This window comes from Colias eurytheme, chromosome 5 (genome assembly GCF_061535395.1).
Source record: "Colias eurytheme isolate Ceu_HAF_F1 chromosome 5, ilColEury1 Martin Lab GWU primary, whole genome shotgun sequence".
Lineage (NCBI taxonomy): Eukaryota > Metazoa > Arthropoda > Insecta > Lepidoptera > Pieridae > Colias > Colias eurytheme.
In genome coordinates this window covers 6,764,007-6,776,328 of record NC_142984.1, presented here as the reverse complement: position 1 = coordinate 6,776,328, position 12,322 = coordinate 6,764,007, and the positions used below count along the sequence as shown (strand labels likewise).

Sequence of the window (12,322 nt, the reverse complement as noted above, 5' to 3'; positions counted from 1 at the left end):
TAACATAGAGCGTAGAATTATTAACAATTAAACCTCTTTCTATATAATTATTATCAATTAAAATCATATTGAAATTGATGTTTTTGATAGTACTGATGACCATGCCATTGAAAATTTGCCGAACGCTGCCTTTAAGTATGTCGTTTCCATCGTAAAATATATAAATTGAAACACAAATTTAACCAAACTCTTTACTCGAATCAAAACAACAATCAACAATCATAGAAGACAAGTGCACTCCTGACGTGAGTCATAATGACGGTTGTTGACAAATTGCAAGATTTGACTCTATCCCGCTCTAACCTGACTAATTTAATATGTTTGTTTCGCCACTCCGAGAGCAGTGCTGCCAATATGGAAATATTTGGTCAGATAGTTATTCATCAAATAAATCACGATTGAAAAATAGGCGAGCCGTAATGAGTTAGATAAATAATTGAATAAATCTATTCGAGAGGTAGTTATTAGACTGTTTATCTCGCGATTGAAAAATCGGCCCTTAATGAAATAATAAATTTATCATCTCTTCTAATTAATTATTCTTGTTCACGACACTTCACTTAATTTTTTAAAAATCTACCCGTCCGTCGTTAACTTTTAACAGTTAGTATATAATTATGTCTACATATTCTAAAATAATTTGGAAAATCCAAAAGTGCACGCCTCATAATTTTTTTTTAATAAATATTTATTAATTATTATTTTTGTTTATTTAATAACAATTAAACCACATCGAATCAGACCCTGAAAAATGAAAGGGTTCTATTCCTGAGCATACTCAAGCGTAAGAGAAAAAAAAAGACTCGATTAGTAAAGTATTTCGGTCGCTATCGTGTTAACAAGAAAAAGGATCCGCACATACAGACACACGGACGTCCAAGACAGAACTTTTTTAAACTGTTTTTTAACTAGTTTAAATAACAAAAATGACATCAAAAATATCATGAACGTTAAAAATAGTGTTTTTTCTTAATATGTGTGTGTATGTATTATCTTACAAGTGCAATGTATGATACATAAAGACATTTTAAGTTTGAAAAATCAGTTGTTTTGCGCGAAGTGACAGTAGTACCCACCTCAACGCTTCGCTTATGAGGCGTGCAATAAAAGCATTTAATTTTTATTCATTTCTGTAACTTAATATGGAGGCATTGTAAATTCCAATTTAGTTAAAAGCTTACAGAACCTTTTCTTATTTAATGAATAGTACGTAAACATAACAGGTAGCGCACTGAATCGCTGGATGCTAAGCGTGAAGGCCAAATAGTCAGCACAATGGGCAAATAATGTAAATAAAGCAATTTCTATTATATTCCAGCAATGACATAGTTATACTGAGCAATAAATTTTATGCGCTATTTTATCAACTCTTAATTCTCGTAAAATGATAGGAAATTATTTTACAAGCCCGCCCTAGTTTATAAATTGTAATGGGTTTACAATAAAACTACCGCAGGAATAGGACGAACAATAATGTTATATGTAATTAGTTTACAATGGAGTTAAAACTGAAAACGTCGATAGGTTGGTTTTAAATATCAATATAACTAACACCTATGCGGTTATCCTATAGTACCTAGTTATGTTAATGTAACAAATAAGAGATCATAACAAATTATGTAGGCTTGTATGGGACACGAGTGTCGTGTCAATCACTTAATTAGTCAGAAATTACGCAAGCTCGCCTACAAGATACCATTACCACCCTGCATACATTGTACATACCTATTTTTATGACAATCTCGTCGTGGGCTTGCGACAAAGGCAAGGGACTAGTCACAAGATACGGCGCATTAAAACACAGCTTTCTACATATTCAATTGCCTCGTAATGATTGTATCAAAAGATTAGCATTGATTTATAATGTAAAATGACACACTAAATTGAAATGTCATCTGAAAAATTGTCTCTTTAATTATTATAAATGCTTTAGTTTTTTACAGTTATCAAAACAGGTATTTGCCGACAAAAAATTGAACTTACATTTATGGAAAACTATAAGAGATATATTGCTCTCATAAAAAGTGATTCATAACCCGAAACCCCGTTCCCGTGTGAATATTTCCATACATAAACTGTATAATATAAAATGTATGAGGCAAAACAAATGTAAAATGTAAGTTACGGTTAGTAAAATTTTATACATGTAACCTAAGCCCATGTCACATGAAGGTTGCAGACGTAAATCTATCTGTCAAGAGTCAGTGATATCAATGAAGTGCGTTGGCGTCTGAATAAAATAAAACCTTTTTGGTCCAAACGCAAAGATTTATTCACCTATTGTGCTATGTGGGTCAACAGTTTTACATCGTCTGTTTACATTTGAAATAGCAACGCCCAATTCCAGTGTGATCTTAGAATTAATTTTCTTTGCTTTCGAGATGAATAAAAAATAAATACAATTTTTAGTGCTGCATGCATTTTTAAACGTGATGAAATAAGCTCGATTTTTTAATCGCTTTAGGTCGGCTCGAAACGGAGTATGTCAATAGGTAATGGCGTACGTTGGAACATCCAAATTTTATAGAAAAAAAACTTGAATATGTCAGAGGAAGACCTCATTGTTTTGTATAATTAATTTTTAGACCAAGGCGGATATAGAATATTTAGTTACCTACAACTACATTTTGTAGCAATAGATACCTATAAAATGTGGTAACACTACAAGAGCACCTTGATAGTACACATTTTCTGTACTTAAACCGCTAATTTATTATAATTTTGACCTAATTCTGAGGCTACTTAAACAAGTTATTATTCATTTTATGAAAATTAAAATAAAATCGATTATCTACGCAGCGAGACAAATGTTAACTGCAAGATAAGTGCATGTAACATTTCCTTGTACACACAGTTTCAGCAACAAAAAATACAATAGAGGTCGCCTTTCTTTAATATGTTGCTAACCTCGCAACGTCCGTTAAACTCACCCAAGATGACTTGTAAGGAAGATAAACACGACATCCGCTGGTTTCCATCCGCCAAAGGAGCGAAATGTAGGACTTGACATAGTAAAATAAAAAAAAATGTGTAGGTTCAGACATCCTAAACTTTTTACCCAACAGATGTTTACTGGTAATTTTAAAGGATCATATAAATAATTCATATGTCTAAAGCAAATGATGGATGTCTTAAAAACAAAACATCCGATTCAGATAAAATCAGCAAATCATTGACATAGGTAGGGTACTAATTATTGCAGTTCGAAAAAATAACTTCCAATCAAGCCCAAGAATTCTAAGAACATTTATAAGTTATTTGAAGTAATGAGAGCCAGTTCTGTAATTACAAGGGAGGGCATCAAATCACATGTCCGTAGGCTCAAGCTTCTAAATCCCACGCTTTAGGTCAAGCTTTCCATGTTAACAATGGGTGATTTCTAAGAATAATTAAGTATTCAACAATGCAAATAGAGTTGTTTGTAAGACTCGCAACAATTAACTACTAGATTTATATTATTACTGTATATATTAAACCTGTTATTGTAACTTAGATCTTTCCTTAGCAAACAACTAGATTTATATGTGATACTCTCAAATGTCAACGCATTGAATTGTCAGGGTTGAAAATAGTAGGTAGATATGAAATCCTGACCGAGATTGAAATCTTAAATAAGTTGATAGAAATACTTCTAAATATCTATGATTAAATTTTGTATAATATAAGATACAAATGATACAGTAATGCACCAAAATGAGATAAATGTATTCTCAGAATAGCAATTTAGTATCTTCCCAAAACAATACAGATAAATGGTTACAACATGAGGCGAAAGTAAAAACGATAAATCATAACATTTGCGTAGGTGACCGAAAATTACGGCATTGAAATGCGTAAACGCATGGTAGGTCTAAGCAAGCGTAGGCTCACACCCACAGGACAGGTTCCCTGACGCTCTGAAGCGGTCGATTTTCATTTTAAAGCACTGCCCACGCGTCCCTTCCGAACGCATTCTTCGTTCAAGTACGACTAGCAATTGTCAACTTTCATTTCGTTTAGTTTACAGAGGCTTGTCATATAACCAAACTTGATTATGAAGGGTGAAATAGCATAGCTATTATGGTCCTTTTGTCATCACAATTTCTGTCACCTTCTAAAAAAGTTAAGTGTTTGCCACAAAAATCGTAACAATAAAATGCAATATGAATAAAAACGAAACTTATGCTTCTTGATTACAGAAATCAAATAGGGTTGATGGAAAGAAATAAAATATTGCAATTATGGTGCAGATTGTAATTTGTACCCAAATTGATTTTGATTTTGCATCAAAAATACAATCATAATAATTTTCCAAAGAGAACATGGGAGAGGTGGCAAACTAGTCTACTTTCGCAACCTATTTATATCATTAATTCATAGATATTATACCTGCATCCGTAGAAAACCGATCTCTCATTAAATGAACGCGCACGTCGCGTAAGATTAACCATAGATATACTTGCACTGTCGTGGGAATGGACAAAGAATAGGTGTTGCATGAACCAGTTTTCTACAAGATGTAGCCTTATCGAGGTCGAGGATTATGAATTATTTGTCAATGATTTAAGATCAGTGACGGAAGACCGGTAGTGGATACCTACTCGAAAAAAATGTCTTACTTTCCCCACCAGCCGACAAAACAAACCAGACTTATTGTAAAATTCTGAACCCAAAAACCTAAAGACTTCTTTCTTCTTTCTTCTACTTCTACTTTCGATCCATCAATCTTTCCTAACAAGGAATAAATAAATTATCTTTGTTTAAATGCGATAAAAAAATGTCAACAGTTGATTATTTTAATTTATATTAATTAGTCAGCCCACATGATACGCTTGAAAACAACTCAGGCAACCTTGGCTTCCACACCTCCATGCTGCCCACGACTACCCTCATTTGGTCATCGCTGTGGGCGCTAACACCTAAACAACTAAACAACCTTATAACAAACCAGCAGAGTCGCTTTTGCTCGAGGGTTGCGGAACCATCAATATAAAAGGTAGGTTGCACCTACACATCAATATGCAATAATTGCGATAATATTATTCCGATCCCAGTTTGTCGAGCTTGATTTGATTTTAAACAAGGTAAGCAAGGTTATAGCATATACTTACTATGAATTAACGTTCCTAATAAGTGATAAAACTTCACAGTCGGTGATTTATATGTAACCATTAAGAGTATATAATTTATAGTTTATTTAAAACCTATGTTTTCCAGTAAGGAACACGCTGGAAGGCTATTAAACTCACTTTTATCTCTTATCAGGGCATAATCTGCAATTCAAGTGCGTGTAACGTTAGATAAGCTATCACTAAATCTGGTATGTTATTAGCCACTCTATTGTTCATATCAAGTGTATTACACAAAAATGATAGTTCATTGATATATTATTATTATCTAAATTGGTCAATCTGTGTCATATTTTATCAATATAGATTGTGAATATGCATTTGTTTTGATTGATCAATTTTCTATTTATTTACATTGCCGGCAGATTGTTATTTTGTTACGGCAGTGATTGTTTTCGAAACAAACTATGATTAATACATAGAATGTAAACAGTTTGCAAGATATGTTAAACATGATTCTCTTTGTACTCTCTTCTAAACAATACTGCTCGACGCTCGTACATAAAATTTAAGTCCGAAGGTAGGAATCCGTTCAAACGGAACGGTATTCAATCTCAAAGTAACGATAAACAAATTCTTGACAAAATTCAATTAACAAAAATCTAAACATGTTTACATACCTTCATCATAGGAAAATGAATTGCAACAATAAGTAACTGTAAAAATGTTTTCCAAGAAAAAGCTACACAAACAACAAGGTTTAGTATGGTTTAGTCTGTGGTATGGTCGATGCGTAAAGGAATCGTTTAACAGTTATTACACAATGTTTATTTCGAGCAAATGAATGGATCTGATCCCTTCGACACCGCAACCGGAACAGACAAATATATATTTGGCGTAGATTCAAAACATTTGGACCACATTCGATTTGGGGCGGCTTAAAAGTTTCTGTAATTGATAAAACATATTCATAATCCTGGACAAGCACGGCAATCATGTTCTAGTTTTTATACACGATAAAAATAGATGTTTCCCAGTGTCTTGTTTCAGCGTAACTCGATATGCGACGCCAATTTACTGTCAACCTGCCATCGATATTTTCGTCAAGTCTTTTAATCTCCCGCTAGACCAATAATGTGTTAAGTAAAACCTTAGACTAAAACATTTAAGTAAGGTTGAAATTTTCATGGTCATTCTAGTAGCTAATTCAAGAAAATCTAAAATAGATATTGTTAAGCTAGTTGTTTTGTCAATTTGTGATGTTTCCCTTGTCAACGGTAGATCTTGAAATAAAAAAATGTGTTATTTTCATGGTTCCTGAAACTCTACACACTCGCCCTACATTTAAGAACTTGCACTGTGCATACGTAATAACGATTAAGTCTCTTTCAGTAGGCACTACATGTTTCTCAATATACTTATGACTCAATCCCCTATCCGAGTTCGGACTTATCAAAATTAAATTAAATAACAGACCCATTCGTTGGCTCGAGAGCTCTTGCTTTTTAAGGCAAATGTTAAATCAACGAGTTCTCGTGTGATGCAAGTTTAATATTAACGAATGACATGTGTTTTCACATCCACGCAAATTTCAGGTAATAACAATAAAAAAGGAACATTATCATCATGTCCAACATGTGAACTAATCTCAAAATTTTGTATTCTTATCCAAAATTTCCATATGTATCAGACATTTGGAAAATTTTCGTTTATAGCTAAATGAACATATTATTTTTAAGCTAAAGAGAAATGCCGAAACAAATCATATTAGCTTCGTGCTACTAACATGTTTTAAAGTGGTTTATTCAAATACAACTAAATACTCCTGTGAAGCAAACATTTGTGGCATGGTACGAATGACGTCATTGATCTAAAGCAGTTAAAAAGTATTCATAGTACACATTAAGCCATTACAAATGTTTTCTTAATAACTAGGTAGTACGCATTAGTATCGGGTTCTTGAAGTTTATTTGATTTGTAGGTATTCGATTTTGAGCCTTAATGCCTTGTTTTAGGTGTCAAAAAGTATTTTGAAAGTAAACAAATTAAAAATTCTCATTCCATACTGCCAAAGCAGTGTGAATCGTTACGGTATTATGACAAGTTGTATGGAGGTGTCAGCCGGGCCTTGGGCGAGACGTGACTTGAGTTTATAATTGTAGGACTAGATCCTTTGCGAACTGCTTTACTTTGTCTAAGTATATCGTAGAAAGCTTCTATTACTCTTATCTTATAGATAGTAAGGTTATAATAGAAGGTTAAAATCAATGCAGAACGCTGATATCGCACCTAAAAATTAATTGGAATAAAATATAAAGATAAAAAATGTGATAACTTCGCGTTAGGCTTGCAGTACACTGGGGTCAATTTTTTTTTTTCTAGAGAATAAATTCCCCTGAAATTTACTTCACAAATAAACGGAACATCGAGTCGCATTGTTGTTAAATAGGTACCTACTACGTACCTATGACTAAGCAAACAGAATGTTATACTATTATTTTTTTACGGGGCAATAATATTATGTAAATTGAAGAAGAACCAACACATTTTCTATAACTTGTTACAGTGCACATTTATTCTCATCAGCCGATTTCTCATTCACAGTAACTTTTTGTGGACTGATCATCATCAAGATTTCATATGTGGCTAACCACCTACTCCGTAACATAATGTTTTGGTTAGGATAAATAGTTTAATTAAATATTTAGTCAGGTGTGTCGTAACTCGCAACTCGTAATATAACTCGTAAAATATTTACCAATCAAGTTTGCTACTTATTAAAATTGAAGCCATTTTTAATTCAACGTGTAGGTATCTAAATTAAAACAAATTAATGCACAAGAAGATATCATTAATATTTCTAATATCACGTGATGTAGAAAAAAACTTTCTTATCAAATATGCTCACAAATTTATTACAACAAAATTACAATCACGATAACATTGCCATACAAACTTGCTTACTATTAAGGTATTAAAATGAACAGTAATCTTTAACAAACATTCCTAAATCACTTGTCTATATTCCAAGCAGTGGTTCAAGATAAGGACACTAGGTACATTCTACGCACGGAACAAATTCAAGCAGTAATAAATCGAATATCGAGGTGATAGCGGTCAAAACCCTGCGCTTGCGTTGTTGCGTACAAATCTCGTATGGCTGAAAACGGCGCCTACGGTACCTACGCGATGTGGCGACATACCATTAACTCACGCGGAATGTACCACGGCCCTACGGCCTACGAACAGGTTATCCCCGCAGGACATACGATCCTTCGCTTTACGCGCCCTCATTTTAAGACATTCACTACTAATTAGAATCATTTGAAGAATGGCAAGTACTTCAATTAACGCTAATCACAAAACTAGTTTATCGGATCTCTTTCGACATTCACGATCGTCGGTCGCAACTTGAACGGAGACGTTCTGCTTTACTTCACTTTTCGAAACGAAGGATCGCATTACAAACTTCACTGGACCATAACTCGACGGGCGAAGACAAAAATAAACTTAATATCGTGTGCGTTTGTCGGCGCATTCAATTTATGATCGACCGGGTGACAAAATCACCACTGGATTTACAGAGAACTGCGAGGTCATTAATATGGCGTTTCACTTATCTTTTCCTGTTGACTTACCTTCATCCAAAAGTCGTTCCATGTGCATGAAAACATTCGGGAACGCAGCCAGTTGCTTCCTGTCTTTGAGCAACTGAGCTAAGTAGTCCGCTATACTTTGCGTCGAAGGATTGTTATTATCACACATTTTGAATACTATTCAAAAAACTAAAGACACGTTGAATGTTTCTATTATCACGGTCGATACGTTATTGTACTTTAGTAGTTAATTATGTGTTATTTTGTGAAATACTATGTTAGAAAAGTTAACTTCACTACCACACACATCGAAGTTTCGGTCACCACTAAATGACGATTGACGAAGTTAACCGAAGTGAAGTTGTGGGTGAATATAGCTGCGCCTGCGCTCTTGTCGAATAGATTTTTTGTGAGCGCGTGCGACTTCTATCTTCAGTGTAGGCGTAAAAATAACATATAGTGGTCTCGCTTGCTCTAACGGGGTTGGAGCGGCCGCCTCTTTCTTGCACGCAGTGACGACCGGCAAGAGCGCCATCTAGTTAACTTAGTTACAACTAACACAACTGGTCATTAAATTGATGACGAATTAAATCTGTGGACTGTGAGTTGTGACATTATGACTTCAGAGTTCAGAGATCTAAATTGTACCTAATTGTTATCTAAAATTTGATAAAGTTGTTTCGATGTGAAAACTACGTCCTATGCAAATCCCGTACAGGGACATTGCAAAAATTATGCATTATTCCTTAGAATAAGAATTATTACACACAGATGTATCTTTTACGTAATATGTATATAATTTTAATTGTATTATAGGGACACAATTATGTAAGAATATGGCAATAATCACTGTTACATTGGGAATATCATAATACATATTATAGAAATAATATATAAGTATGGTAAGTATCTACTTATATCGTAAAATTATACTTAGTGGTCATATTTCGGTAGTTAGTTATTTTCATATTATATAATTCTTCAATAATTATCATTATAATTAAAAAATAATAATTATTCTAAAGCATTGATAGAAAATGAGGTGTCCGCAAAAGTACAAAAAACACAATTGATCGTAACTAGATGTTTAATTAGTTTGATTAAAAATCACTTCATTAGTTACTTATCACAATGTTTTTATCTTATTTAAGTAGTATAGTAATTTATTTCAGTATTCTTTTTAAAGTGAAACTTTTATTACATCGTCTCAAACTTTTTGGTCTGTGTAGACGCTGACATGCGCTACACGCGACATGCGCTACACAAAGCAGTGTTCGGAACCGTTCGAACAGTTTCACTTTTATGCTGGGGCCACACTAACGGGAAATGCCATTAATTAACGCGATAATGGACGTTAACTTTAGGTGTAGCAAGTATTATTTAACAACGGCATTAACATTGCCGTTTGGCGAGGCGATAGCTTTATCGCGAGAATTAACGCAATGAAGCGGTCACACTACGTCCATCTTGCTAGAATTTTAGTAAAATTAACGCCGTTTTTATCGCCAACAATCGGCATTCACGTTGACCGTTCGAGTGTAGCCACCCACTTAACGCCTTAAAAATTATCGGAATAATTATCGCGATAAAGGGCATTAGACGTTAGACGTTAGTGTGGCCCCAGCATTACCGTGGTTTCATAAAACCACACAACATTTTTATATGTGGGTACCTACTTATTAATATTGTCCGCAAATAATTATAGTGCAACGACACGTTTTCATTCGCTCCAAGAAACTAAAATAATAATAAGTCTTATTTTTACAAGACTTAAGTCAAGGTGTTTTGAGTGTTCCTATGGGTATGAAAGAAGGTAAGTACTCTTAAATTAAGTTAAAAGTATTGTCTTTTGCGTATGAAGGGTTGAAGTGGTACCTATACCAAAATAAAAGAACTTTTTACTGCTTCATCATAGTAGAAATTGAAAGACATTTTGTTTTCAAATATAATCCTTCTTTTCTATGATAATATTTTTATTTTTGTGTTTATCGATACTTACCAAGCGGATAACAATAATTAACACACGACTGATTAACCTTGCCTTGGATCTAAGGTCTACCAAACTAGGGGAATTTGTTACACCATATAAGATTGTAAAGGGACTTTGGTGATAAACAAAAATTATAAAAAATTATCTGAGCTTTTCTTTGGGGGACAACTTATTATTTCATTTGCAAGATTAACTGATAGGTAAAACATAATTCATAGCAAGCAACTTTACTTAAAGAATAAAACCTCACCAAGGCCCAGGATTTATTACTACTACCAATCTAGGATATCTTTTACAATAATACCACCAGCTCCAAATTTAGATAGCAGTTTGATTAAATTACTTAAATAACCATTTCAGATATAGACCGTGGAAACTTTTAATCCGTCTAATTCAATAGATCCAAGAACATCGGATAGGGGTCAATTATCCATTTATCCTTTTAACGAAATTGATAAAACGTAACCAACTTGGGTGATTTTAATTGATCCAGTCTACTGCCCTGTTAAAAAAGCATTACATCAATTTCTGAAACATTTGATAAATAAGGAAGGAAGAAGAAGATTGAAAATGATGAAGCCCTACTATTTGCGTACTGAAGGAAATGATCAAGACAAAGCTTACTTAATATTGCTTTGAAGTCGTTTTTCAAATACAAAGCGAAATATTAGTGACTTCCAGTCACAATCCAAAAACTGGGAAACAAGCAAGCACGTTTCATTTGAGCTCACAATTTATTTTTTCAATTATTGTATTCCTTTACGAATGAGCAAATTTTTAGTAGAGTACACTTTATATTCTTTTTAATTGTGTATTTTGACGAACAAAACCTTAATAGAACCATAATAGAGCTTAGTATGAAATACATATTAAATTATTTCAGGCACGAGCTGATAATCACTATACATTACTTTATAGATGTGAGTTATGGCCTGATTGGCACTGGCTGATTTTTATGTTTCATGAACACCATAACACGTAATTACATTTATAAAAATTTCAATCTTTGGCATATTTGCATCACTATCAGTAGGTTTATAATACAACGCCATTACAATAAATCTGCAGTTAGTCCTTGAATTGAAAACAGTAACAACTTAATTAATTTTTGACTATAAATATTAATATTTCTGTTTATATCTACTTAACCATTAAAGACACATTTTAAGAAATAATCTTCAAGGTAATACTGAGTAGTAATCACTTCAATCAATTGGGCGTATCTAATTCTTTAAAATGTCGCCGTAAATTGAAAATCAATCAAATTAATAAAGTGTTGTTAATAACGTAAGAAAATATAATCACTTAGGAAAGCGTTTACATTAAGAAGAGCCGTGAAAAATTTTGAAAGTTATTATTATTTCATCTACAATGAAATGGTCTCAGTTAAACACTGTTTAAACATGAAGAGCTCACTCTAAAAGCCTTCAGTAGTTAGAATTTGTAAAGTTAACCCACGCTGGCACTGACGTCTGACTGGCCTACGTAATCTTACTTTCAGATTTCGAACAAAGTCACTGCGAAAAGCCAATACCAATAAAATCGTTTTATGACAACATTTTTCACTATTACATTCTGGATTTCCATAAACGCAACATCATTATGCGACCTCGTGCCGCCTACGGCAACTCGCTCGGAGCTAATTATCTAAGCGTTTTAAAACTTGAATTTACGAAGATGGCAATAAA

General features: G+C 33.4%; 1 protein-coding gene across 5 annotated transcripts in view; it reads right to left on the bottom strand.

Annotated features, from left to right (window-relative positions):
- The window catches only part of how (protein held out wings), a 64,587-nt gene extending 55,581 nt beyond the window's left edge, over positions 1-9,006 (bottom strand). For 4 of the 5 annotated variants that reach the window (XM_090101992.1, XM_090101995.1, XM_090101991.1 and 1 more), the window contains exon 1: positions 8,687-9,006. In XM_090101992.1, coding sequence (XP_089958118.1) covers positions 8,687-8,813 — 127 coding nt within the window. In that variant the 5' untranslated portion in view covers positions 8,814-9,006. The remainder of the gene's footprint in view (positions 1-8,686) is intronic. The other variant, XM_090101994.1, reaches the window with a different exon arrangement.
- Positions 9,007-12,322: the final 3,316 nt, after the last annotated feature.